Source organism: Schistocerca cancellata, chromosome 2 (assembly GCF_023864275.1).
Source record: "Schistocerca cancellata isolate TAMUIC-IGC-003103 chromosome 2, iqSchCanc2.1, whole genome shotgun sequence".
NCBI lineage: Eukaryota > Metazoa > Arthropoda > Insecta > Orthoptera > Acrididae > Schistocerca > Schistocerca cancellata.
This window is the reverse complement of record NC_064627.1, coordinates 1013028900-1013054330: the sequence shown is the minus strand read 5'-3', so window position 1 is coordinate 1013054330 and position 25431 is coordinate 1013028900. Positions and strand designations below refer to the sequence as shown.

The window sequence follows — 25431 nt, the reverse complement described above, 5'->3', positions numbered from 1 at the left end:
TTTTGCGGTGCGGTCGCAAAACACAGACACTAAACTTATTACAGTGAACAGAGACGTTGATGAACGAACGGACAGATCATAACTTTGCGAAAATAAAAAAAGTAAAATTTTCAGTCGAGGGAAGACTAGAACCAAGGACGTCTCACTCCGCAGCTGCTCACGCTAACCACGGGACTATGGCGCTCCTAACCTCGCACTATCCTTGATGTTGTTTATCTTGCACATGCGTTACTCAGTTTGTATATTTTGCTTATTTTTTTCATAGTTCCACACTACTTCTTCCTGTTTTCTCGATTGATCTGTGTTCAGTTTTTCACGATCTATCCACTGTGCCAACTTATAACTGAATCTGAGGGGGGTGCGATAGGGAGGTTCCCTTGTCAGAATAAAAGGTTGGGTAACATAAGGACATAAAAAAAGGTTTGAATTAAGGAACTAGGTATTATTTGATGAGGTAAAAAGTTTAATTTTATTTTTCACTCTCGTACTGTTTGTCCACTTCACCCCCGTCACAGTCGAGTTTTCGATAGTTATTCTATTGATTGATCTTCTGACTTAATTTACTATTAGAGTTAATTTACTATAAGATTAAATTAATTTTCGTATTAGAGTCTATAATTGTCTTTTTTATATAAGTTCCTTCCTAACTGAAAATTCAGAACTTAAAGGTTGAGTAATGTGTTCCATTGGCATTCGGTGTCAAGAGTATCAACCCGATTTCCTTGGACTAACTGTAGTTAGTTTTTAGCAGTATTTTTTTAGCTGTTGTGAAGTCTTGCTGTGTTTCTGTTTCTGTCAGTACTTCATTTAGCAGGTGAGATTCATAATATGTGATTGTTTCGTTTCCTTTGCACAATGTAGGTTGTGTGAGTTTGTTTATTTTACCAAGGCCATATGTCAGTGCAGAAATTTTCGTGTGTTCCAGATTACATTATATACAGGTCAATATTACAGTCTGGAGTGTTTTTTTATACAGTTACATTTTTTCCACACAGTTCGCTTTGACCAAGTCTACTGTGCGTGAAATTATTAGTTTGCTTATTTATTTGCTTATGAATGAGATCAGTTTTCACACACATAGGATTCTTTTCAGTCTCATGTAAGTAATGTGACTTTGAGATCAGTAGCACATTGAAGTTGTCAGTTCACATTCCCAGGCTTTTATTTACAGTAACACACACATAAGATAAGACTACTCACATCGGCTTTCCGATCCGCCGCAGAGAACGAATGAAGTATAACAAATTTGTTTCTACGGGTATATATTACGTATATTGCAGTGACTGTGCACATTGTTTATATTGGGCAAATGGGGCGAAATTTACGTATCCCTTACGAAGAACATCTGAACGTGACTGATTCCAAATCCGCACTTTCCAACCATTTGCTTGATACCGGACATACAGTTACCTATCCGGCGACCAGCTTACAGATCTTATGTAACGGAAGCAGAGGCAGTACACACAATATTCTCGAAGAAATCCATTTCACTCACTCCCTAAGGCTACATCCAAACCAAACGCCGAACTTTTCTTTGCTTTTGGCTGATTTGACAGATACGCCGGTTAATGGTCCAAGAACGTTTAGTATTGTGCTCGGTAATGACAGAAAAACCCAAATCTGGATAGTACAGAAGATAAATACAGTAATAAACAGCCAAATGGCGATTTATTCTTTCAAAAAATACTGTATGACTGTAGCTCAGCACCATAGAAAACATTTTAAAAATCCTGAACGGTCAGCTGGATCTGAGACACAGAGAGACTATCTCGAATTTCGATTGTTCATGTTTCCTTTTATGAGTAGCCCCTTTACAATAACGACTGCAGTATATCATAGTCACAGCAACTTCCCTTTTTGTTCTCATTCACACAGTTTCACTATACATTCTTCAGTAGCGTGATACCCCTGTCAATTTTTGCTGTTTTCCTAATTAACCCTGCAATTATAATCATTGATCTAATTTAACGTAGTTGTTCCTGGGACCAAAAGCCAATTTTAATAACTCATATTTTAATCAGTTTTAGGTTTTAATTAATGAGATTTCTAAACTAAAAATTAAGCACACTGCCCAGAATTTTTCCACTGTATTAAAAGTCTTAGTAATATTACCAACAACAAGCAACACTATTGTTATTGTACAATGCATCTTCAGTTGTCAATTTCATTTGTAAAACGGCTCCCAACCTTCGAAAACTTCTACCTGCATTTACAGGCAATTGTGCGGTAAGTACGGCCATTTGCCGTTTTAGTGTCCGCTATGACTTAATAGCGGCTGCATTTACACTCTATGTAATCATTTCTTCATTGCAGCCGAGACAGATGTTTTTCTAAGTAACATCAGAAGTTCAACACTGCGGGTACCATATTTACGGGATTCTGATGCTACAGTTTCGTGTTCTTGTGCTTATCCGCCCTATTTTTCAGGCCCAAATAAGAATGTCCCTCAGCGTGGTATCATAATTCGAAGCCAAACCCACTGGCGTCTCACAGTTGGCAACGGAAACGCAAGTTTTAGACAAACGTCGCTAGTGGTCGCAGGGGAACCTGGCGGATCCAATGACGCATAGCAACTGGACCATAGTGATGGGGAGCTCGTGAATGAGTCGTTCAAATGAACGCTTCATTCCAGTGAAGTGTGAACTAACCACTCATTTTCAATGAACTGGTACTTCAAACTCTTCACAGATAGCACACTCCACACTTTTTTCTAGTTCACTCACTCTCTTCCCCTCTCCCTCACCCATTACATCGGCGCGTCTACGGGTAGCCTACCGTTGGCAGCGCTTGCAGACAAATTAATATTAAAGATACAAACGAAGAGGCTGGCTGTTTGTTAATAACACTGAAAGAGGGATTTTACCTGAAATCGTGTTCAATGACTACAGGTGACAGTTTACGTTTTGAATCTGGAGGGTTATTATTCTCAACAAAAATAAAATCTAAAGGAAAACTTCTGAATAATTACTTAACGTAGGTATATAGACTTTATGACAGTGGTAAACATACTCATTCTATTTTGGATTAAATTTTAAAAGGAACATAAAATTGGACTGCATTTCGTTGGTAGTCCTAGTTTTCAGTCCATGAATACAACAAATAATGTTTCATTTGGCAGATAAAGACTTTCTTGGGCGCTTCCTGAGAAAATGTCGAGCAAAATTAAATGTAATACTTTCTTTATATGTGACAGGCTTCTCTGTTTATCTTTCCTTTGTCCCCTTCGACCATGCTCTATTTAACTCAAACGCTACAAGAGCGCAAAACGTTGCGTGCACGTTACTGCATAGTTCGGCCATCTGTTGGTAAAATTATGAAGTATTACGAAGCTTTATTGTACGAGCGAGGCGAAGCGAGGGTAGCCGCAGCTGAGCGGCGAACTCGACAACTTCGCCAGGCTTCCGTACTTCATGAATGAACTACTTCATTTGAACGCTTCACGGCAAAGAGTGAAATGAATGAAGTAGTTCACGGGAATGAACGAGTTCGACCCATCTCTACTGGACCAAGTCTTCAGCGGCTCCGACTACGAGCGCCCTATGCCGCCTCGACGTAGGATATCCAGCGGCCGCTACTGGTGCAATGTGGGTCGCAGTCTTCGACAGTTTGCAGTCTGTCAGTCTGTCACAGTTTGCTCGTGTATCAGTAACACAGGCCTCGCACTGCACGATACTCTTAGTTTGCTTCTTGAAATAGCTGGACTTTTTTTCTTGCTTGTTCCTTTGTAAAATTCTTTGCAACGCTTGGAGAGAGCTACAAGTCAAGTAAAACTCCTGCTGCTGTCTAGCTTCCCTATGACGTGAGCTGCTGCACCACTTCGTAGCCCGGTCCGCCGCTCGTGGTCTCGCGGTAGCGTTCTCGCTTCCCGAGCACGGGGTCCCGGGTTCGATTCCCGGCGGGGTCAGAGATTTTCACCTGCCTCGAGATGACTGGGTGTTTGTGTTGTCCTCATCATTTCATCATCATCCAGGAAAGTGGCGCAATTGGACTGAGCAAAGATTGGGTAATTGTACGGGCGCTGATAACCACGCTGTTGAGCGCCCCACAAACCAAACATCATCATCATCATCACTTCGTAGCCCACCTCTCCTTGCGAAGTAGTTCACAACACTCAGTGACAGCCGATAAAAATCTAAGATTACTGATGGCTCTTCCAATATCCACTCCAGCTAATGATGCCAGAATATGTGCCTTATACACTTAGGAGCGAAATAAACTGGTACAGATGCCCAACATCGTGGAGGGCACCCGCGAGCACGCAGAAGTGCCTCAACATGACGTGGCATGGACTCTACTAGTGTTTGAAGTAGCGCTGGAGGAAATTGACGCCATTGATCCTGCAGGGCTATCCATAAATCCGTAAGAATACCAGGGGTTGGAGATCTCTTCTGAACAGCACGTCACAAGGCGTTCCAGATATGCTGGGGAGTTTGGTGGCCAGCGGGAAGTGTTTAAACTCAGAAGAGTATTTGTGCACCCACTCTGTAGCAATTCTGGACGTGTGGCATGTCGCTTTGTCCTGCTTGAATTTACCAAGTCCGTCGGAATGCACAATGGACATGAATGGATGCAGGTGATCAGACAGGACGCTTACGTACGTGTCACCTGTCATAGTCGTATGTAGACGTATCAGGGGTCCCATCTCACTCCAGCTGCACACGTCCCACATCATTACAGAGCCTCCACCAGCTTGAACAGTCCCCTGCTGACATGCAAGATCCATAGATTCATGACGTTGTCTCCATACCCGTACACGTCCATCCGCTTGATACAATTTGAAACGAGACTCGTCTGACCAAGCGTTACGTTTCCAGTCATCAACGTCCAATGTCGGTGTTTATGGGCCCAGGCGAGGCGTAAAGTTTTGTGTCGTGCAGTCATCAGGGGTACACGAGCGGGCCTTCAGTTCCGAAAGCCTATACCGATGATGTTTCGTTGAATGGTTGGCACGCTGACATTTGTTGATGGCCCAGCATTGAAATCTGCGGCAATTTGCGAAAAGGCTGCTCTTCTGTCTCGTTAAGTCATTCTGTTCAGTCGTCGTTGGCCCCGTTCTTCAAAAATGGTTCAAATGGTTCTGAGCACTATGCGACTTAACTTCTGAGGTCACCAGTCGCCTAGAACTTAGAACTAATTAAACCTAACTAACCTAAGGACATCACACACATCCATGCCCGAGGCAGGATTCGAACCTACGGTCGTAGCGGTCACGCGGTTCCAGACTGAAGCGTCTAAACCGCACGGCCACACCGGCCGGCTGGCCCCGTTCTTGCAGGTTCCTTTTCGGCCGCAGCGATGTCGTAGATTTGATGATTTACCGGATTCCTGATATTCACGGTACACTCGTGAAATGGTCGTACGGGAAAATCCCCTCTTCATCGCTACCTAGGAGTTGCTGTGTCCGATCGTTCGTGCGCCGATTATAACGGCACGCTCAAACTCGCATAAATCTTGCTTGATAACCTACCATTGTAGCAGCAGTAACTAACAACTGCGCCAGATCCTTGTTGTCTTGTATAGGGGTATTCTGCCTCTTTATATATCTCTGTATTTGAATACGCGTGCCTATATCAGTTTCTTTGACGCTTCAGTGTAGAACGATGGGAGATCGTGTTGGTTTAGTGGCTTAATGTAATCCAGCCAAGTGAGAATTTTTCTATCTCTTTCATAGTAGGCACTATTAATTTTTTCAATTAAAGGCCTCTGATTCGTGAGTATATTGTTGCAAAGCTAACATGAAAACACGATTCGTTACCGCAAAACCGATTGTATCTTGATTCCACAATAAACGAGGATTAGCAGCTACAAGCGGACTCTATAATTTTCTGGAATACTTTACCACAAATTTTTTATTATTTCTTTTATAATTATAACATCACGTTTAGTATCCAAAAGTACTGATAATTTCCATTTAAATTCGGCTTCTAATGCCCTGTCTAGAGAAACAGATGCCATATTTTCAATACTAATTCTCCTGCAAAAAATTTTTTTCACTCAGTATGAAGTTTTAATGGTTTTTGAAAAGTAAATGCTGTAAACTTATTGGCATACATTCGTCCTATTTTTACGTAATGTAACTTCTCGTCAAAGATGCATAGCGTCTGAAACTTAAAATACGCTAATTAGTTTCTAGCTTTTTAATGCAATTTTATAGACTACTTTGACAGAAAATACTAAGAAGTTTTAGTCTCATGTAAAATCAGTGACCGTAATGGCTTCAGAAGAGAGGATGACAGAGACAAGGCCGAATTACTAAACTCCTGTTTCCCAAATTGTTTGGCTGAAAAACTCTGAACCGAGTTCCCTCCTTCAAATCGTCGCACGAACGCCTACAGGAAAGATATCGAAATAAGTGACCGAAAATTAACTAAAACCACTTAACAGAGGAAAGACGATGCGATACCTATATGATTCTACATAGATTATTCAAAAGAACTTATGCGTCTTCTGGTAGAAGTGAACGGTGGATCGCTGAAGGAGCGACGTTTACCTGGTGATTAGAAAAATGCGCTGTAATTCCAGTTCCCAAGGAAGATCGTCGAACAGACAAAGATAACTACTGGCTTATATGACTGACGTCAAACAGCTGTAGTATTCTGGAACGTATTGTATGTCTGCGTACTGTGACCTTTCTGGAGACCGAAAATCTCATTTGTGAGAATCATCACGGATCCCGCAAACAACAACACGAGACCCACAAGGCGGTAGATACCGGCACCCAGGTTCATGCCTCCGTGTGGAAGCCTTTCCGAAAGGGCTAAGTTTGTAATCTGTTCGCGTGTCGCCTTGGTTAAAGTATACCGTACATGACAAAACTTTGCTATCCAAAACAGCGCCAAGGCGCCATGGGCTTCAGATGACAGGAGTGAACAAAGACTGTGGAGAAGTGTACGGACGAAGAGGCGTGCAACGGTTGAATAACTGACCGCCTAGATGAACCAAATGGCTACCAACTGTGTCTCCGAACGTTGCTGCGTATGGGCCTCCATATCAGGCGCCTGGTTCATGCAGTCTTGCTGACGGCTGTTGATTGACGACGAAAGCTGGCTTTTGCGTGTCAGTACCGCAACTCGTGAGTGGCCTTTTCAGATGAATCACGTTTTCTGTTCCATCGGACAGATACCTGTTGGCGTGTATGGCATGAAAAGTTTGAAAGCAATGTAACGTATATGCAGCAAATATTCCCTATGCTCGTCTGTGAAAATGGACTCGAAAAGCAACCCGAGCTGTCAGTAAACGGAATCTAACCTCCATAACACTGAGCGCGTGTTGTATGAGTGTCAGTTCCACTGTCCTTTAAGACCTCAACAGATCGTTACATGAAAGACTTAAAACTGACATTTGTATAAGCTATCTGACTGCGTATTTGAATAAGAATTCACAAGTGATACAGAATCTGACTTGTGCAACGGGATTTACTGGATTAGAGTACATGGCTTGATGAGGTGTGTCAGTGTCTCTGTTTTGGCCCTAAGTTTTGCACTCACCTTTTTAGATAACTGCCTTTTTCCATGTGGTTTACAGCAATACGCAGCAGCATGCAGCAGCAGCGGCTAAAACTTATTGTTACTAACAAGGGAACCTCCCCATCGCACCCCCCTCAGATTTAGTTATAAGTTGGCACAGTGGATAGGCCTTGAAAAACTGAACACAGATCAATGAAGAAAACAGGAAGAAGTTGTGTGGAACTATGAAAAAAATTAGCAAAATATACAAACTTAGTAGTCCATGTGCAAGATAGGCAGCATCAAGGAGAATTTAAGCTAAGGAGCGCCGTGGTCCCGTGGTTAGCGTGAGCAGCTGCAGAACGAGAGGTCCTTGGTTCAAGTCTTCCCTCGAGTGAAAAGTTTTCTTTCTTTATTTTCGCAAAGTTATGATCTGTCCGTTCGTTTATTGACGTCTCTGTTCACTGTAATAAGTTTAGTGTCTGTGTTTTGCGACCGCACCGCAAAACCGTGCGATTAGTAGACGAAAGGACTCGCCTCTCCAATGGGAACCGAAAACATTTGATCGCAACGTCATAGGTCAACCGATTCCTCCACAGGAAAACACGTCTGATATATTCTATACGACACTGGTGACGGCATGTGCGTCACATAACAGGAAAATGTTGTGGACCCACCTAACTTGTACACTTAGCGAATGGGTAAAAAGATTCTTCTACCTTGCCCGATTTAGGTTTTCTTGTGGATGTGATAATCACTCCCAAAAAAGTGATGAAAACATAAGAGTTTGTCACATATACTGAAAATAAAAAATTAAACTTTTCACGCGATGGAAGATTCGAACCTGTTCCGTAGCTGCACTCGCTAACCACGGGACCACGGCGCTCCTTGAGTCCAATTCTCCTTGATGTTGCCTATCTTCGCGTGGACTACTCAGTTTGTATATTTTACTAATTTTTTTCATAGTTCCACACAACTTCTTCCTCTTTTCTCGATTGATCTGTGTTCAGTTTTTCAAGGCCTATCGACTGTACCAACTTATAATTAAATCTGACGGGGGTGCGATGGGGAGGTTCCCTTGTAAGAATGAATTTAATAAAAAGGAGTTTGCTTCGGTCCTGTTAACTACTAAATAACTTGTAAGAAGGGATTTCAAAAATTAAGTCTATCTAAAACTTCAGAATAATCACGACAATGACATAGGTGTCAATAATGGCTGAGTGCCAGATTAAGAAATTATTTCAGTTCCCAAGTTACATTAACATTTAATAACCACAGCATTTATTTATTAATTAGATGTGGAGAATAATTATTGTTATTTGGAGGATACGAAAGCTTCTTTAACTGACAAGAGAAACATGGGATTATTGCAAAGACGGACTAACAATCACGAGCCTAACCCTGCAATTGGTTTTGCGCTTTGCTTGCGAATTTTACCTTGAATTCCATCTTCAAGCGTAGTTAACCCTTCTAAATCTCTCCTGGCTGTAAAAATGAAATCAGGCCTTGAGTGTGATAAGACCTGCCATCCCAGCGTGACACGTCTTCTGTCTCAGAGCTCTCGACCGAAACCACAACTTTCACTCTCGCAGACAGACCTCGTCTCACAACAATGCTTAAAATCGCGCTCCCATTTTTCGGCCTCAGATTGTTACTATCGATATATGAGTGCTTACACAATTCAAATAATAGCGTTAAATTGGCTATATTGTTTTCAATGTGATGGAGAGTTCTGACACAGCAAACACGCTGCAACAATCGTCGGAGCGTTGACCGTCGAGTGGGCGCCTGGGGTTCACCTGTCACCCAGAGGTTTTACATTGTGATTATTTCCGTTATGTTTAAAGTTGCAGTGTTCCCACTCTCTGTACCTTTTAAATGGGTGCATTGTTGAAGAGCCGTTTACAGCTAACGTTAGTTGGACAACTAAACAGCAGCAGGACGTTGAAGTAAGTTAGGGTACAACTGTCCACCAAGCGCCTATCTACGTGACAATTTCTTAAGGTAGGTGTTTTCTTTTTTAAACATTCTTCATACTAAATTCGTTGTAAGTACAATGTTTAAAATTTTTATTAATCTGAATAAAACAAGCATGTTAACTAAAGTGTTTACTTATGAGGTCTTCAACATATAGTATAATTTACAGAAAATGATACTCATAAATATGTTTTAATTTGAGTGATGTCAGATCCGAAGAGAAGAAGAGCGGATGTGTCTTCCAACCCTGAAGTGTGGAGGAGGTGACTCGAAGAAGATGCAGAGAGTGATGAAAACGACGTATTTGATTCTGAAGAATCTGATTCAAATGAAGATGATCAACTAATGGATAGCGGTCATGATACTGAATCTGAACAATCTGCAGATGAATGCGATAGTAAGAATCGTGAGTGTAGATTCTCCTATTATCTTGGAAAGGACAGTAAAACAAAATGGTCTAAGTCTTTTCCTGAAAGAAACATGAGAACAAGGTTAGAGAAGATAATAACTCATCTGCTACAGATGTAGTAATGAGATTAGTGGAACCTGTCAGCGGGACTCACTGTAACATTACTGATGACAATTGGTTCAGCAGTATGCCACTGGCTAAGAAGCTACTAGAAGACAAGGGACTGACATACATTGGAATGCTCCGGAAAAACGAGAAAAAATCTCCAAGGGGTTTTTACCCAATAAGTAAAGACCTCAATATTCTTCTTTGTTTGCCTTCCAAGAGAACTGTACGCTAGTTTCATACTGCCCTAAAGTAAATCGAGCTGTTCTCTTGATATCTACATTACATCATGATGATACCATTGATAAAGATACAAGAGATTCACTGAAAGCAGAAATAGTAACTTATTACAATATGACAAAGATTGGAGTTGATTTACTTGATCAACTAATTCAAAAAAAATGATGTGTCGCGAAACACTCATAGGTGGCTTATGGTTGCTCTCTATAATTTGCTTAATGTTTCTGTCATGAACGCGCTCTGTATATACCGAGCAAATTCTAGAACACCTAAATCATTGAAAAGAACGGAGTTTCTGCAAAGGTTGGCATAGAAATGATAAAACCCCAGATTCAGTACAGATCTGCTGTCCATCAGATTCCCATTGAATTACGGAGGTGCGCACATGTTCTACTGGGCATAAATTCAACAGTTACATTACAAGACAATCGCAGGGAAGGTTCCAAAGGACGTTGCTACGAGTGTGTAATGCAGAAAGGCAAGTCAACTGGAAAATGGTACCATAAATGTAATAGGTGGATGTGATTGCCTCATTTGCATACCGCATGTGTGTCTCTGAAATAAATTATTGAAATATTATTTTGGAAATTTGTGTTTTATTTCCATCCCTATACATATACAGACATAGAAAAAGCAACTAAAGAACATCTGATAATCATTTCAATGAGTAATTAAGAAACACAAATGGGGGACAGGAGTCCCCCAAGCTCCTAACCCCGTAACTATAGAGCACGCGCCTACTGCAGGGTTAAGGTCTGGGGAATGTTTTCTACATCTACATCTACATCTACATTTATACTCCGCAAGCCACCCAACGGTGTGTGGTGGAGGGCACCTTACGTGCCACTGTCATTACCTCCCTTTCCTGTTCCAGTCGCGTATGCCTCGCGGGAAGAACGACTACCGGAACGCCTCCGCGTGCGCTCGAATCTCTCTAATTTTACATTCGTGATCTCCTCGGGAGGTATAAGTAGGGGGAAGCAATATATTCGATACCTCATCCAGAAACATACCCTCTTGAAACCTGGACAGCAAGCTACACCGCGATGCAGAGCGCCTCTCTTGCAGAGTCTGCCACTTGAGTCTGCTAAACATCTGCGTAACGCTATCATGCTTACCAAATAACCCTGTGACTAAACGCGCCGCTCTTCTTTGGATCTTCTCTATCTCCTCTGTCAACCCGACCTGGTACGGATCCCACACTGATGAGCAATACTCAAGTATAGGTCGAACGAGTGTTTTGTAAGCCTCCTCCTTTGTTGATGGACTACATTTTCTAAGGACTCTCCCAATGAATCTCAACCTGGCACCCGCCTTACCAACAGTTAAGTTTATATGATCATTCCAATTCAAATCGTTCCGTGCGCATACTCCCAGATATTTTACAGAAGTAACTGCTACCAGTGTTTGTTCCGCTATCATATAATCATACAATAAAGGATCATTCTTTCTATGTATTCGCAGTACATTACTTTTTTCTATGTTAAGGGTCAGTTGGCACTTCCTGCACCAAGTGCCTATCCGCTGCACTTCTACAAATTTCTAATGCTGCAACTTCTCTGTATACTACAGCATCATCCGCGAAAAGCCGCATGGAACTTCCGACACTATCTACTAAGTCATTATATATATTGTGAAAAGCAATGGTCCCATAACACTCCCCTGTGGTACGCCAGAGGTTACTTTAACGTCTGTAGACGTCTCTCCATTGAGAACAACATGCTGTGTTCTGTTTGCTAAAAACTCTTCAATCCAGCCACACAGCTGGTCCGATATTCCATAGGCTCTTACTTTGTTTATCAGGCGACAGTGCGGAACTGTATCGAACGCCCTCCGTAAGTCAAGCATTCCGTAGGGATCTGGTCACTCTGGAAGACACAGTGAATCAACAAACGTATGCATCTATCCCAGGTGACCATGTCCACCGCTACATGCAGTTTGTTTCTCCTCGGCACGATGGCATCTACCAATAGGACAACAGAACGTGTCATACAGCTCGTAGTGTACGTGTGTGGTTCGAAAAGCACCGGCATGAGTTTGCCGTACTCTTCTGGCCACCAGCCTCCCCGGATTTAAACCCAATTGAGAATCTGTGGGACCAAGTCGACCGGGCTGTTCGCGCCATTTATCCCCAGCCAAGAAACGTAGCGCAGCAGGAGTTTCAACACTGACGTGCAGGGAAAACAGTCAACACGACACGGTATACACGCGGGAGTACCCCAGGGAAGCATCCTAGGGCCCCTACTGTTTAACCTCTACATAAACGATCTCCCAACCACACACAACACAATGATGGCAATCTACGCGGATGACACAGCCATCCTTGCGCAAGATTAGAAACCATCAAACATTACGTCACGCCTACAGACTGCACTCAGAGTGGCCGAGCCTTGGTTGGAGAAATGGCGTGTTAGAGTAAACGTCGACAAGTGCGAAGCCGTTCTGTTCACGAGAAGACCGAAGCAACTGCGCAAACACCGTTACTGCAGACCAATAACTCTACATGCACGTCCAATACGTTTCCGTGAGAAAGTCAAATACCTCGGTGTCTGGCTGGACCGGAAATTACTCTGGGGGGACCACATACAACACATGACCAACCGAGCTAGCGCGAGGCTCAAACAGCTCTATCCTATGCTCAACAGGCGTAGCACACTGAACAGAAGGGTGTCGAGGTCCATGTACATGACACTTATCCGACCCCTGATGACGTACGCAGCTCCCGTCTGCGGATACGCTGCGCCTACACGCCTGCGCCGTCTGCAGCTCATACAAAACAAGGTACTCAAAATCATAAGCAATGCTCCACGATACACACGCATCGCGGACCTACACCGGGAATACCGACTTGAGACTCTCACGGAGGTAATCCACAAACTCACCACAAGACTATACAGAAACTCCAGACATTCGCAGAACCCGTTTATTCTGAATCTGGGGAACTACGACCACAACCATAGATGGAAACATAAAAGACCAAAAGACATACTTGCAAGGACATAACATCTATGGCCAAGCTTACGCAAACATAACGGCACAGGCGAGCCCCTGTTAATCAGACGCATTTGCTGGATATTCAGCTGAAATACACTGCCGAATAACTGGCACCACACAGGCAAGCCGTACCGTACACTGCATGCAAACAAGCCCCACACGTCCCCCACACAGTGAGATGATCTATGGCCGATCTCCCACTACTGTATAACGATATTGATTGTTCCAGGAAAGTAGCAGCCGCAGCAACTGGGACACATCGCCATCGCCTGTCACGGTAATGATGCATGATACCTATACTAACAAATCCAACCTTGCATGAGCTATCGCAGCTAGTAAGCCACTACTGCTCTTACTACCCATCCCACTGTCGCAGAGGTTTTTTTCCCACGGCACGAGCCATGGCACTTTTTTCCCTCTGCTCTTCAAATCGCTACCCTCACTCGCGTTTCGTCCACTATCTATCACCTGATGGACCGTGTTAATGCGTAGCCTTACCCAGACGCACGGACAACATCACAACCCAGCATCCTGTGATCCACCTACTAGATAACTAACATGTTTACGGAGGTGACAGTAGAACTTTTGGTTTGGTCACATGTTGGTGCGGGCGTGGAGGGGCCCCATCTCTTATTAGCTGGCTAAAGCACTCTGGTCGGCATGGGTCCACTCCTCATAGCGGTACGTCCCAGAACGCCACTGACGTTCTTCCTACACGTCTCACGCTGCAAAAGACGGTTATTCAGGCATCTGACAGAACGTCCCATTAATGCGACTGCACACTATACAAATGACCTAGCAGACAACTTTGGAAGCTTCAGGAGGCTTTTCGTGGATGTTGACTGATACGTGATTCCTTAATCGTACCACATCTTAAATACCATAAAAGAGGAAGCGGGATGGAATCATGGTTGGTAGTCACAATTTATAATTAAGACAGTTTATTGACATTACCCCTTTAAAACAAAATTGACAATTACAAATTGTGGCCGAGCCATTAGATAAAACTTTGCAAATACAGGGTGATTCAAAAAGAATACCACAACTTTAGGAATTTAAAACTCTGCAACGACAAAAGGCAGAGCTAAGCACTATCTGTCGGCGAATTAAGGGAGCTATAAAGTTTCATTTAGTTGTACATTTGTTCGCTTGAGGCGCTGTTGACTAGGCGTCAGCGTCAGTTGATGCTAAGATGGCGACCGCTCAACAGAAAGCTGGCCTCCAAGAAGCCCTGATCTTACCCCCTGCGATTTTTTCTTATGGGGGTATGTTAAGGATATGGTGTTTCGGCCACCTCTCCCAGCCACCATTGATGATTTGAAACGAGAAATAACAGCAGCTATCCAAACTGTTACGCCTGATATGCTACAGTTGGAGTATCGGGTTGATATTGCTCGAGTGTCTGGAGGGGGCCATATTGAACATCTCTGAACTTGTTTTTGAGTGAAAAAAAACCTTTTTAAATACTCTTTGTAATGATGTATAACAGAAGGTTATATTATGTTTCTTTCATTAAATACACATTTTTAAAGTTGTGGTATTCTTTTTGAATCACCCTATACAACTAGGAACCCAACGTACTCATTACTCTAACCAACATTTACAAAAAAAAAAAAAGTTGGCAATTACAAATTGTGGACATGCCACTAGATAAAACTTTGCAAAACAATTAGAAACCCAACGTACTCGGTACTCTAACAAACAATTCCAATTTAAGAAAGGGGGGTAACTGACAAACTTGAGAACTTCAAACTCCCATATAGGACTTCCCTCAAAATAGATATAATGAAACAATCACATGTAAAGGGTGACTTAATGAACACTTGAACACTAGTGTCAAACTAAGAAGCCATTACATAACATGATAGACTCACTTAATTACAAAAACTACGAGAAAAACACTGATCTTAAAAAAATAAATGTTTACGTGCTCAGACGTGTTAGTAAAAAAAATTACTAGAAAAAGCTGTACAAGGAACTCAGCAGATGCTATGCAGTTTAAGGTTTAGCCAGTTGCCAATCCCTAATATTTAAGAAAACAAGTTCATATACAAACAGGTTACATACAATATATATATATCTACCAGCTTAACCCGCCTTGACGGAAGGAAGATAAATATTAAACTTTGGAAGGCGATATGTGAAGAACTCCGGTAGTGGCCAGGATCTTAAACACTGCCAGGCCTACACCTCGGATGACATTTCACTCCCCGCCAAGGCACTGGCACAACCAAAAGTTTCTGCCCGGATCACGAAGACATTCCAATAACTCTGAAACATAGGAGAACTGGGCAGAACCTTTGACTCACTTACACATGGACAACTGTATTAATAGAGTGCAGGCTTTAAAAAAAAAAACACAAATTCATTTGATTGCGAGAGACACAAACCACTAGTAAAACTTCTGAGAAAATTTTCAAATAACGACCACCATTTAACCAGGCCAAGAAAGTCTCACCATAATAATAAAGTTATAAGCTCTGAGTGCGTCTGTGCAAAAAAACACCACCTTCCTTCAAATTTTGTTCCCGGCGAAGTCACAGAACTTATATCCCCAAGCTGCCCATGTCGGCAAAACGCACAACCAATTTCACACCACAACGTGTGACGGTCATCACGCTCGTTCTGCAGCCGTTGATACTCGTCTCCCCCGCGAATGACACGAGATCTCGTGGGTTACCTGTCGAAGGCTAACAATCAATTCGCTTCGCCTGCAAAGCCGCAAGATAAGACACGCGAAAAGCAAAGATAGCTTAAGGTGCGTTTACACTGCCATTTGTATCGGCACATGTATGAGATACATGTATATGCGACTTTGCGACATGTATCGCGACTTGTATGAGTTGACAAGTATCAACCTCATACATGTAAGAGCGTGCGTTTACACTGGTTGATATGTATCACTGTGCGATAGCTTTCGACGACGATTTGGAAGATTTCACATTTTTATGTGCTGGTACACTTGCTCTTTTGGAAGATGATAGGAAGAAAAGGCGGAGGAAGCGTAGATGGTGGCAGAGAGAGTTTCTCGCGAATTAACGCTAAAGGATGGCGCATATTTTAGAAATTATGTTAGGATGAGTATGGAGGATTTCCGCGGTTTGTTATCACTTGTGGCTCCTCTTGGGTCCAAAACCAACACAAACTTTCGGGAACCGATTCCACCAGAGGATCAGTTGGCAGTAACACTCCGTTTTTTGGCCACTGGGGATTCCTCTTGAAACGAAGATTTCATTGCAAAACATTTGCATTGTCGCGCGATTGCTAATGCCAACGTCTCACACACGATTGTCGGCATCCGTTGTCAACATTATCACGCGAGGCCGCCGGAATAATAGCAAAAAATTGATATACGTGCCAGATGCATGAAAAAATTATAGAATGTATTACATACTCTGATATATATAAAACTTATACCTTCACTTCTTGGAATAAAACTTGCAGCCTCGCAAACACGAAGAATAATGTTCCATATGGCACTTTTTGATGTTCTATGCAGATACATTAACGTCGAAACGATAGTCGGCACCTCCAAAACTCAAACATCCGCCAAAGAGCCTGGTACTACGCATGCGCTAATCGTCAAAATACGCGGCAGGCGACAAGACGACAGGAAATGATAGTACTGCGCATGCACGAGTTCAAATGTCGCTCATACATGTCGCGTATATGGCCAAAAAGCGATATACAAAATGTATACGCGACATGTATGAGCTCGAGGGTCCGCATACAAGTTCCGTGAATTTTTGTATGAGGTGATGTATCGCGATATGTCAAATTGACATGTCGCTCATACATGTCGCGATACATGTATCCCAGTGTAAACGTACCTTTATCAACCACAATCGCCGACCGCTGTGGACGAGTGGTTCTAGGCGCTACAGTCCGGAACCGAGCGATTGCTACGATCGCAGGTTCGAATCCTGCCTCGGGAATGGACGTGAGTGATGTCCTTAGGTTAGTTAGGTTTCAGTAGTTCTAGGTTCTAGGGGACTGATGACCTCAGATGTTAACACCCATAGTGCTCAGAGCCGTTTGAACCATTCAACCACAATCGATCTCAACGATACATGAACAAAATAAGCCTGCACCAGCTCGCCACGGCTCAATGATGTTCTGTACAGAGAAGTTCCAGCGCTAGAAAATTGTAGCGAAATGCATGAAAAGCAGAAAAGGATCGGCGCTTGGTGCTGCATAGGTTGGTAGCCACCCTCAACATAAACAAATTAACGTATTCCGTTTAAATAGGCAGAAACACCTTTTGTTTTATGGTTATACGATTGGCGAACTGTCGCTGGAAGGAATCACTGCTATTAAATATCTGGAACTACACCTGCAGAGCAATTTAAGGTGAAACGGCCACATGGAACTACTTGCAGATAAGGTAGATCTCAAACTGAGTTTCACTGATCGAATCTTGGAAAATTTGGTACACACAAAGCCCTCACTCTAACGTTAGGCCTACTCCAGTGTTGCTCATCAGTCAGAGACTCTTATCAAATACGGCTGAGAGAGGAAACAGAGAAGATCCAAAGAAGAGCAGTGCACGAGAACATCATGGATATGCTCAGACAACTCCAGAGGGAGACGCTGCAACAAGTGCCCTCTGTGTCATGGTGTGGTTTACTGTAAAAATTCCGAAAGCGTGCATTCCTAGAAGGGTCTGCCAATACAGTGCTTTCTGCTAAGTACATTTCACGAAAAGTCCCTGAACCAACATCAGAGAGATTTGAGCTCCATGGTGGCTTTTCAGTAACTTCGTTTCCCGCGCTATACTCATGACTGGGACAGGAAAGGAGAGAGATGACAGTGATACAAAAAGTACCTTCTGCCACACACCATAAGGTGTGCTTAGTGAATCGAGAAGAGAACAAGCTTACTGTTGATTAGAGGAAGAATGAGAAATAATAGAGCAAGGCTAGGAGATGCAGAAGGAAGGAAGAAACAGGTACGAATAAGAAAATCGTGAGTTGTGTTCACAGTCCGACAGAGATACTGGTTCAGTATTGGACAGACCGAAAGCAGCTGGGATATTCCGCGAGGGTAGTTACGCTTATGATAACAGTGTCCTCTGGAATACAGGGTGGTTTTGGGTAAGCCGCAGGTTGGAAGGTAGTGTGTTCCGGAATCCCATGCCTGAAATTGAGGAGGAGGCGAAGAAAGAGCGAGTGCTGTGCAGAGGTACATTCAAGGTGCTGAACATGCCTCATATGGTGTTGAAGTTATGAAGTGATGACAGGTATATTAGTAAATAATGATAGACAGCTGGATTTATTTGATAAAGCATCAAGATAGCGTGGAGAGCGTATAGAAGGGAACTCATCTCAATGAGATACTGATACATGCAGAAAAGGTGCTACAGAGTCCTGGCTTTGTTTGTCTACGTTGTGGATTCACGATGCTGGGATTGTGTATAAGGCATGTAAATACGAAGACCTACACAAACGTGGCGTACAAGTGCCTGCATGCATTTAAAAAATTTTAACGATTTTCTAAATACTGACTGAATCAACAAAAAGTGTTTTATTCAATCAGAGATATAATATTATCGTTGCCACGACATATGATATTTTTTTCTATTTTGCTCTATTTGAAAGCTCTGATGGTTTATTTGAAAAGTGTAGATGTAGAAATAGATGGACGCACTTTGAAATATTAATACATGTGGAGTAGCCAGACTGGTGGCAACAACTTGAAATAAAAGAACTGTTATACGATAAAGGGGCATTTTCTCTCTTTTTTTTCCTTTCGTACTCTTTAACTTGGTGTTAGATCAAGCTGTTAACAGTTTACAATCATCATAAAAAGAAATGTTACATGAGTATGACCAACTGTAATCATTACACTAACCAAACAAACAATGGATGACACACAATATAACCATTAAGGTAAGCCTAGATGAGTGTCAACATTTTGAAATAAAATATTAAAATTTTTCTTTATTTTATATAAAAACGTAAAAGTACAATATCAGAACTGTATGACAACTCTCTTGAAGTAGATGCGTGAGGACATCCAAAAACGTTCTAAGAATACAAGGTTAGGATCATCAGTTGACAAAAAAAAAAAAACTGATGCCTCGGCAGTCGTAATGCTGAAATAGCGGTCATACTGTTTCGGAGTTAATGGATTCCGTTCGGACTTATGCGGAATGCATTGCAAAAGTGCTTGTGCTTGAGCATGTGTACGTGCATGTCCGATGTCCCCACGCATCTACTTCAAGAGAGTTGTACACAGTTCTGATATTATATCTTTACGTTTTAATATAAAATAAAGAAAAATTGTAATATTTTATTTCAAATTGTTAACGCACGTCTAGGCTTACGGAAATGGTTATGTTGTACGTCATCCATTGTTTGTTCGATTAATCTAATGATTACAGTTGGCCATACTCTTGTAACACTTCTTTTTGTGATGGCTGTAAACTGATAACACTTAAAGAGAATCAAAGAAAAAAAAGAGGAAAAAAGCCCCTTCTATCGTTTGTTGTTGTTGTGGTCTTCAGTCCTGAGACTGGTTTGATGCAGCTCTCCGTGCTACTCTATCCTGTGCAAGCTTCTTCATCTCCCAGTACCTACTGCAGCCTACATCCTTCTGAATCTGCTTAGGGTATTCATCTCTCGGTCTCCCTCTACGATTTTTACCCTCCACGCTGCCCTCCAATACTAAATTGGTGATCCCTCGATGTCTCAGAACATGTCCTACCAACCGATCCCTTCTTCTAGTCAAGTTGCGCCACAAGCTCCTCTCCTCCCCAATTCTATTCAATACCTCCTCATTAGTTATGTGGTCTACCCATCTAATGTTCAGCATCCTTCTGAAGCACCATATTTCGAAAGCTTCTATTCTCTTCTTGTCTAAACTATTTATCGTCCATGTTTCACCTCCATACATGGCTACACTCCATACAAATACTTTCAGAAACGACTTCCTAACACTTAAATCTATACTCGATGTTAGCAACTTTTTCTTCTTCAGAAACGCTTTCCTTGCCATTGCCAGTCTACATTTTATATCCTCTCTACTTCGACCATCATCAGTTATTTTGCTCCCCAAATAACAAAACTCCTTTACTACTTTACGTGTCTCATTTCCTAATCTAATTTCCTCAGCATCACCCGACTTCATTCGACTACATTCCATTATCCTAGTTTTGCTTTTGTTGATGTTCATCTTATACCCTCCTTTCAAGACACTGTCCATTCCGTTCAACTGCTCTTCCAAGTCCTTTGCTGTCTCTGACAGAATTACGATGTCATCGGCGAACCTCAAAGTTTTTATTTCTTCCCCATGGATTTTAATTCCTACTCCGAACTTTTCTTTTGTTTCCTTTACTGCCTGCTCAATATACAGATTGAATAACATCGGAGATAGGCTACAACCCTGTCTCACTCCTTCCCAACCACTGCTTCCCTTTCATACCCCTCGACTCTTATAACTGCCATCTGGTTTCTGTACAAATTGTAAACAACCTTTCGCTTCCTGTATTTTACCCCTGCCACCTTCAGAATTTGAAAGAGAGTATTCCAATCAACATTGTCAAAAGCTTTCTCTAAGTCTACAAATGCTAGAAACGTAGGTTCGCCTTTCCTTAATCTTTCTTCTAAGATAAGTCGTAGGGTCAGTATTGCCTCACGTGTTCCAACATTTCTACGGAATCCAAACTGATCTTCGCCGAGGTCGGCTTCTACCAGTTTTTCCATTCGTCTGTAAAGAATTCGCGTTAGTATTTTGCAGCTGTGACTTATTAAACTGATAGTTCGGTAATTTTCACATCTGTCAACACCTGCTTCCTTTGGGATTGGAATTGTTATATTCTTCTTGAAGTCTGAGGGTATTTCGCCTGTTTCATACATCTTGCTCACCAGATGGTAGAGTTTTGTCAGGACTGGCTCTCCCAAGGCGGTCAGTAGTTCTAATGGAATGTTGTCTACTCCGGGGGCCTTGTTTCGACTCAGGTCTTTCAGTGCTCTGTCAAACTCTTCACGCAATATCATATCTCCCATTTCATATTCATCTACATCCTCTTCCATTTCCATAATATTGTCCTCAAGTACATCGCCCTTGTATAGACCCTCTATATACTGCTTCCACCTTCCTGCTTTCTCTTCTTTGCCTAGAACTGGGTTTCCATCAAAGCTCTTGATATTCATGCAAGTGGTTCTCCTTTCTCCAAAGGTCTCTTTAATTTTCCTATATGCAGTACGCAGTATCTATCGTATAACAGTTCTTTTATCTCAAGTTGGTGCCACCAATCTGGGCTCACCTAAATGATTTTGTTATAGCATTTATTACATGTCCGTCTATTGCAATTTGACTACATTATGTGATGCTTACGTATATTTCATTTTGTGATGGTTGTCAACTTATTCCTTCACACACATAAGTTTTACACGTTACTCACATCGGTTTTATGTTTATCTTGTACCACACCAGTTATTGGTTGCAATCGTCTTCAGTTTTGATTATCTACCAAAGACTCACTCTGTAACGGTCTTTACGATGTTACCTAACGACGTACTTTTCATGCCGTTAGTATGAGTTCTCTTCCATAAAAACACGAGAAATATTTTTGTCAAATTTGTTCACGAGGTGGTGACTTGTTCTTAATCGCAGCGTATAGAAGTTTGTCAAGTTACTCTTTGGCTTGCTTTCTACGGTCAATGCTAACGCTACCTACTAGCCTTCGTTTACATCTTTGATAGTTCAATCGTCACACTCAGTTTGGCCCTGGCTCTATTGGAATAGACGACGGCACTGTCAAATGCGCTAACACGAGATGAGATTTGTATTGTATTCAATCTATGTGCTCACTTTCGTGAGCTTTGTGCTACAGTTTGATTTTTATGTAAGTACGATACTATTTGAAGTTCCTCTATACTATACGATGCACACTCATGTATACTTTCTAACATTAATTTCTTGTACACTTCATTCCACAGCTTCAGTCTGATGATAAAATTTTGAAACACGTAACGCTTAATAAAGAATTGCGCTACCAAGACCTTTGTATATTTCAAAGTTGTTCCAAATTTGAATGGCTACATGTATCTACTTTTGAAGTATTTCTACATCAAGTATTGAAAAATTGAAGCAGTGGGATTAACATTACTGGAGACGCAACTTGTGAATGTGGAGAACTGTAAGACAGTGAGTACGTCTTGATCTGTCAGAAGTTGCCTGAAATCTGCACACTGGTGCACCTGGTTTCAGCAAATGTCCCAGCAATCAAGACAGCCGAATTTTGGGCCTCAAAATCAAATTTTACATGTGCAAAGTCTAACGTACATATTGTAGATATTGTATGGTATTCTATTATGTTGAATTCGTAAATAACTATTGAACTGTCCTAGAGACGAAAAGAATGGTAATTACACTACTGGCCATTAAAATTGCTACACCAAGAAGAAGTACAGATGATAAACGGGTATTCATTGGACAAATATTTTATACTAGAACTGACATGTGATTACATTTCCACGCAATTTGGGTGCATAGATCCTGAGAAATCAGTACCCGGAACAACCACCTCTGGCAGTAATAACGGCCTTGATGCGCCTGGGCATTGAGTCAAACAGAGCTTGGATGGCGTGTACAGGTACAGCTGCCCATACAGCTTCAACACGATACCACAGTTCATCACGAGTAGTGACTGGCATATTATGACGAGCCAGTTGCTCGGCCACCATTGACCAGACGTTTTCAGTTGGTGAGAGATCTGGAGAATGTGCTGGCCAGGGCAGCAGTCGAACATTTTCTGTATCCAGAAAGGCCCGTACAGGGCCTGCAACATGCGGTCGTGCATTATCCTGATGAAATTAGGGTTTCGCAGAGACAGAATGAAGGGTAGAGCATCTGAAATGTAACGTCCACTGTTCAAAGTGCCGTCAATGCGAACAAGAGGTGACCGAGACGTGTAACCAATGGCACCCCATACCATCACGCCGGATGATACGCCAATATGGCGATGACGAATACACGCTTCCAATGTGCGTTCACCGCGATGTCGCCAAACACGGATGCGACCATCGAGATGCTGTAAACAGAACCTGAATTCATCCGAAAAAATGACGTTTTGCCATTCGTGCACCCAGATTCGTCGTCGAGTACACCATCGCAGGCGCTCCTGTCTGTGATGCAGCGTCAAGGGTAACCGTAGCCACGGTCTCCGAGCTGATAGTCCATGCTGCTGCAAACGTCGTCGAACTGTTCGTCCAGGTGGTTAATGTCTTGCAAACTTCCCCATCTGTTGACTCGGGGATCGAACCGTGGCTGCACGATCCGTTACAGCCATGCGGATAAGATGCCTGTCATCTCGACTGCTAGTGATAGGAGGCCGTTGGGATCCATCACGGCGTTCCGTATTACCCTCCTGAATCCAATGGTTCCATGTTCTGCTAACAGTCATTGGCTCTCGACCAACGCGAGCAGCAACGTCGCGATACGATAAACCGCAATCGCGACAGGCTACAATCCGACCTTTATCAAAGTGGGAAACGTGATGGTACGCATTTCTCCTCCTTACACGAGGCATCACAACAACGTTTCACCAGGCAACGCCGGTCAACTGCTGTTTGAGGTTTGAGTATGAGAAATAGGTTGGAAACTTTCCTCATGTCAGCACGTTGTAGGTGTCGCCACCGGCGCCAACATTGAGTGAATGCTCTGAAAAGCTAATCATTTGCATATCACAGCATCTTCTTCCTGTCGGTTAAGTTCCGCGTCTGTAGCACGTCATCTTCGTGGCGTAGCAATTTTAATGACCAGTAGTGTCTTCGGAGTACTCTGTCACTCACGCAGCTCATGTAAGCAACAGTAAAAGCAGACAAGATAGTAGACGGAAGATGTCGGTACTGCTAGCACCGAAATGGTGAAGACTCGAACTTCCTTTAATGGTTCACTAAAATACCAACCATATGAGGAAAACCGGCGACAACAAGCGAATGCACACCGCGTAGGACCGAGAGCCGCTTGGTTAAGCGCTGCTAGTGTTTACACCTGAGAGAACCGTTTGCTTCTGTGTCAAGTGGGCCCCTAGACGACCGGTCAGCGAGAGCAGCGCAGAGTTTTGTTCTGGCTGACGCGTCAGCAGCAGCGGCGGCGGCGGTGCTAGGTGCCAGCGCCGGCTAGGCGGCATGTCCGGTTGCCAGGTAACCGCCGCGGCCGGCCGGCCACGCTGCCTCGGGCGGCGGCCGCCAGAGGTCAGCGCCTCCGCGCACCCGCCAGGTGAGTCGGCGTGACGGACGGCGCACGGCAGTGCCGGGGCGGCCTACGAGAAGTGGATGTGGTGGGCATGCGCGCCGCTATCGCCCAGCCGTCGCGTCCTTACGTGCGTGTGCATGTGTGTGTGTGGGTGCGCGAGAGATAGCGTGTCAGTCTAATCTGTGACAGTGTCAGGCGCCGAGCCGGAGCGTCACCATGTCGTCCGACAGGTTTCACAAGTGAGTAAGACGCACCTGTTTTGTTTTTCCTGACCAGCGGTCCTACAGCGCTAATTCTGCGGCCCTCTGAAAACGCTTCAGAAGGATTCTATCTCACTTCTCATAATGTTTAAGTTATGCAAGAAAGTGGCACCTGCAGATGAGCACCATGTTGCCGAAACTCATCGTTTTCTTTATTTTTTTATTTTTATACACATATTTATTTCACCTGCCAAGATCAGGGTCTGAAAATATAGCCACAGACATCCTAAGTTATCGTTGCTAGTGCGGAGAAAATTTCTTTTTCTACTGTGCTCTTTGATGAACTGGGTTTCAGAAGTGAGTCCGGGGCACTTGTTTTGTTTTCTCCGCTGAGCGGCTTTACAGGGCTAATTCTGTCAGCAGCTCTTCGTTACTGAGATGAGGATACCTTTCGACACGCTTCGGAAAGCTTCTTCCTCATTTCTCATCATGGGAGTGACGGACAACATTTAAATAAAGCAAGGAAATGGCACCCGAAGATAGCACCATGTTGCCTAAACTAGTGTTCTTAGCTTTTTTATATACATTATTTTTTATTTATGCATTTGTCTCACATGGCAAGATTAAGGCATTCGGTGCCTCTCTTACTTATACCAAGAAATGCTTAGTGAATCGACAAGAGAACATGCGCAGTATTGATTAGAGGAAGAATGAGAATAATAGAGCAAGGCTAGGAGATGCAGAAGTAAGGAAGAAAGAGGTACGGATGAGAAAATCATTAGTTGTGGTCACAGTCCGACAGAGATACTGGTTCAGTATTGGACAGACCGAAAGCAGCTGGGATATTCCGCGAGGGTAG

At 42.9% G+C, this 25431-nt stretch overlaps 1 protein-coding gene across 1 annotated transcript in view; it reads left to right on the top strand.

Moving 5' to 3' along the window:
• Positions 1 to 24411: 24411 nt before the first annotated feature.
• Positions 24412 to 25431, top strand: part of LOC126162985 (ankyrin repeat and SAM domain-containing protein 4B) — a 321356-nt gene continuing 320336 nt past the window's right edge. The window contains exon 1 of the mRNA XM_049919841.1: positions 24412 to 24611. Coding sequence (XP_049775798.1) covers positions 24589 to 24611 — 23 coding nt within the window. The 5' untranslated portion in view covers positions 24412 to 24588. The remainder of the gene's footprint in view (positions 24612 to 25431) is intronic.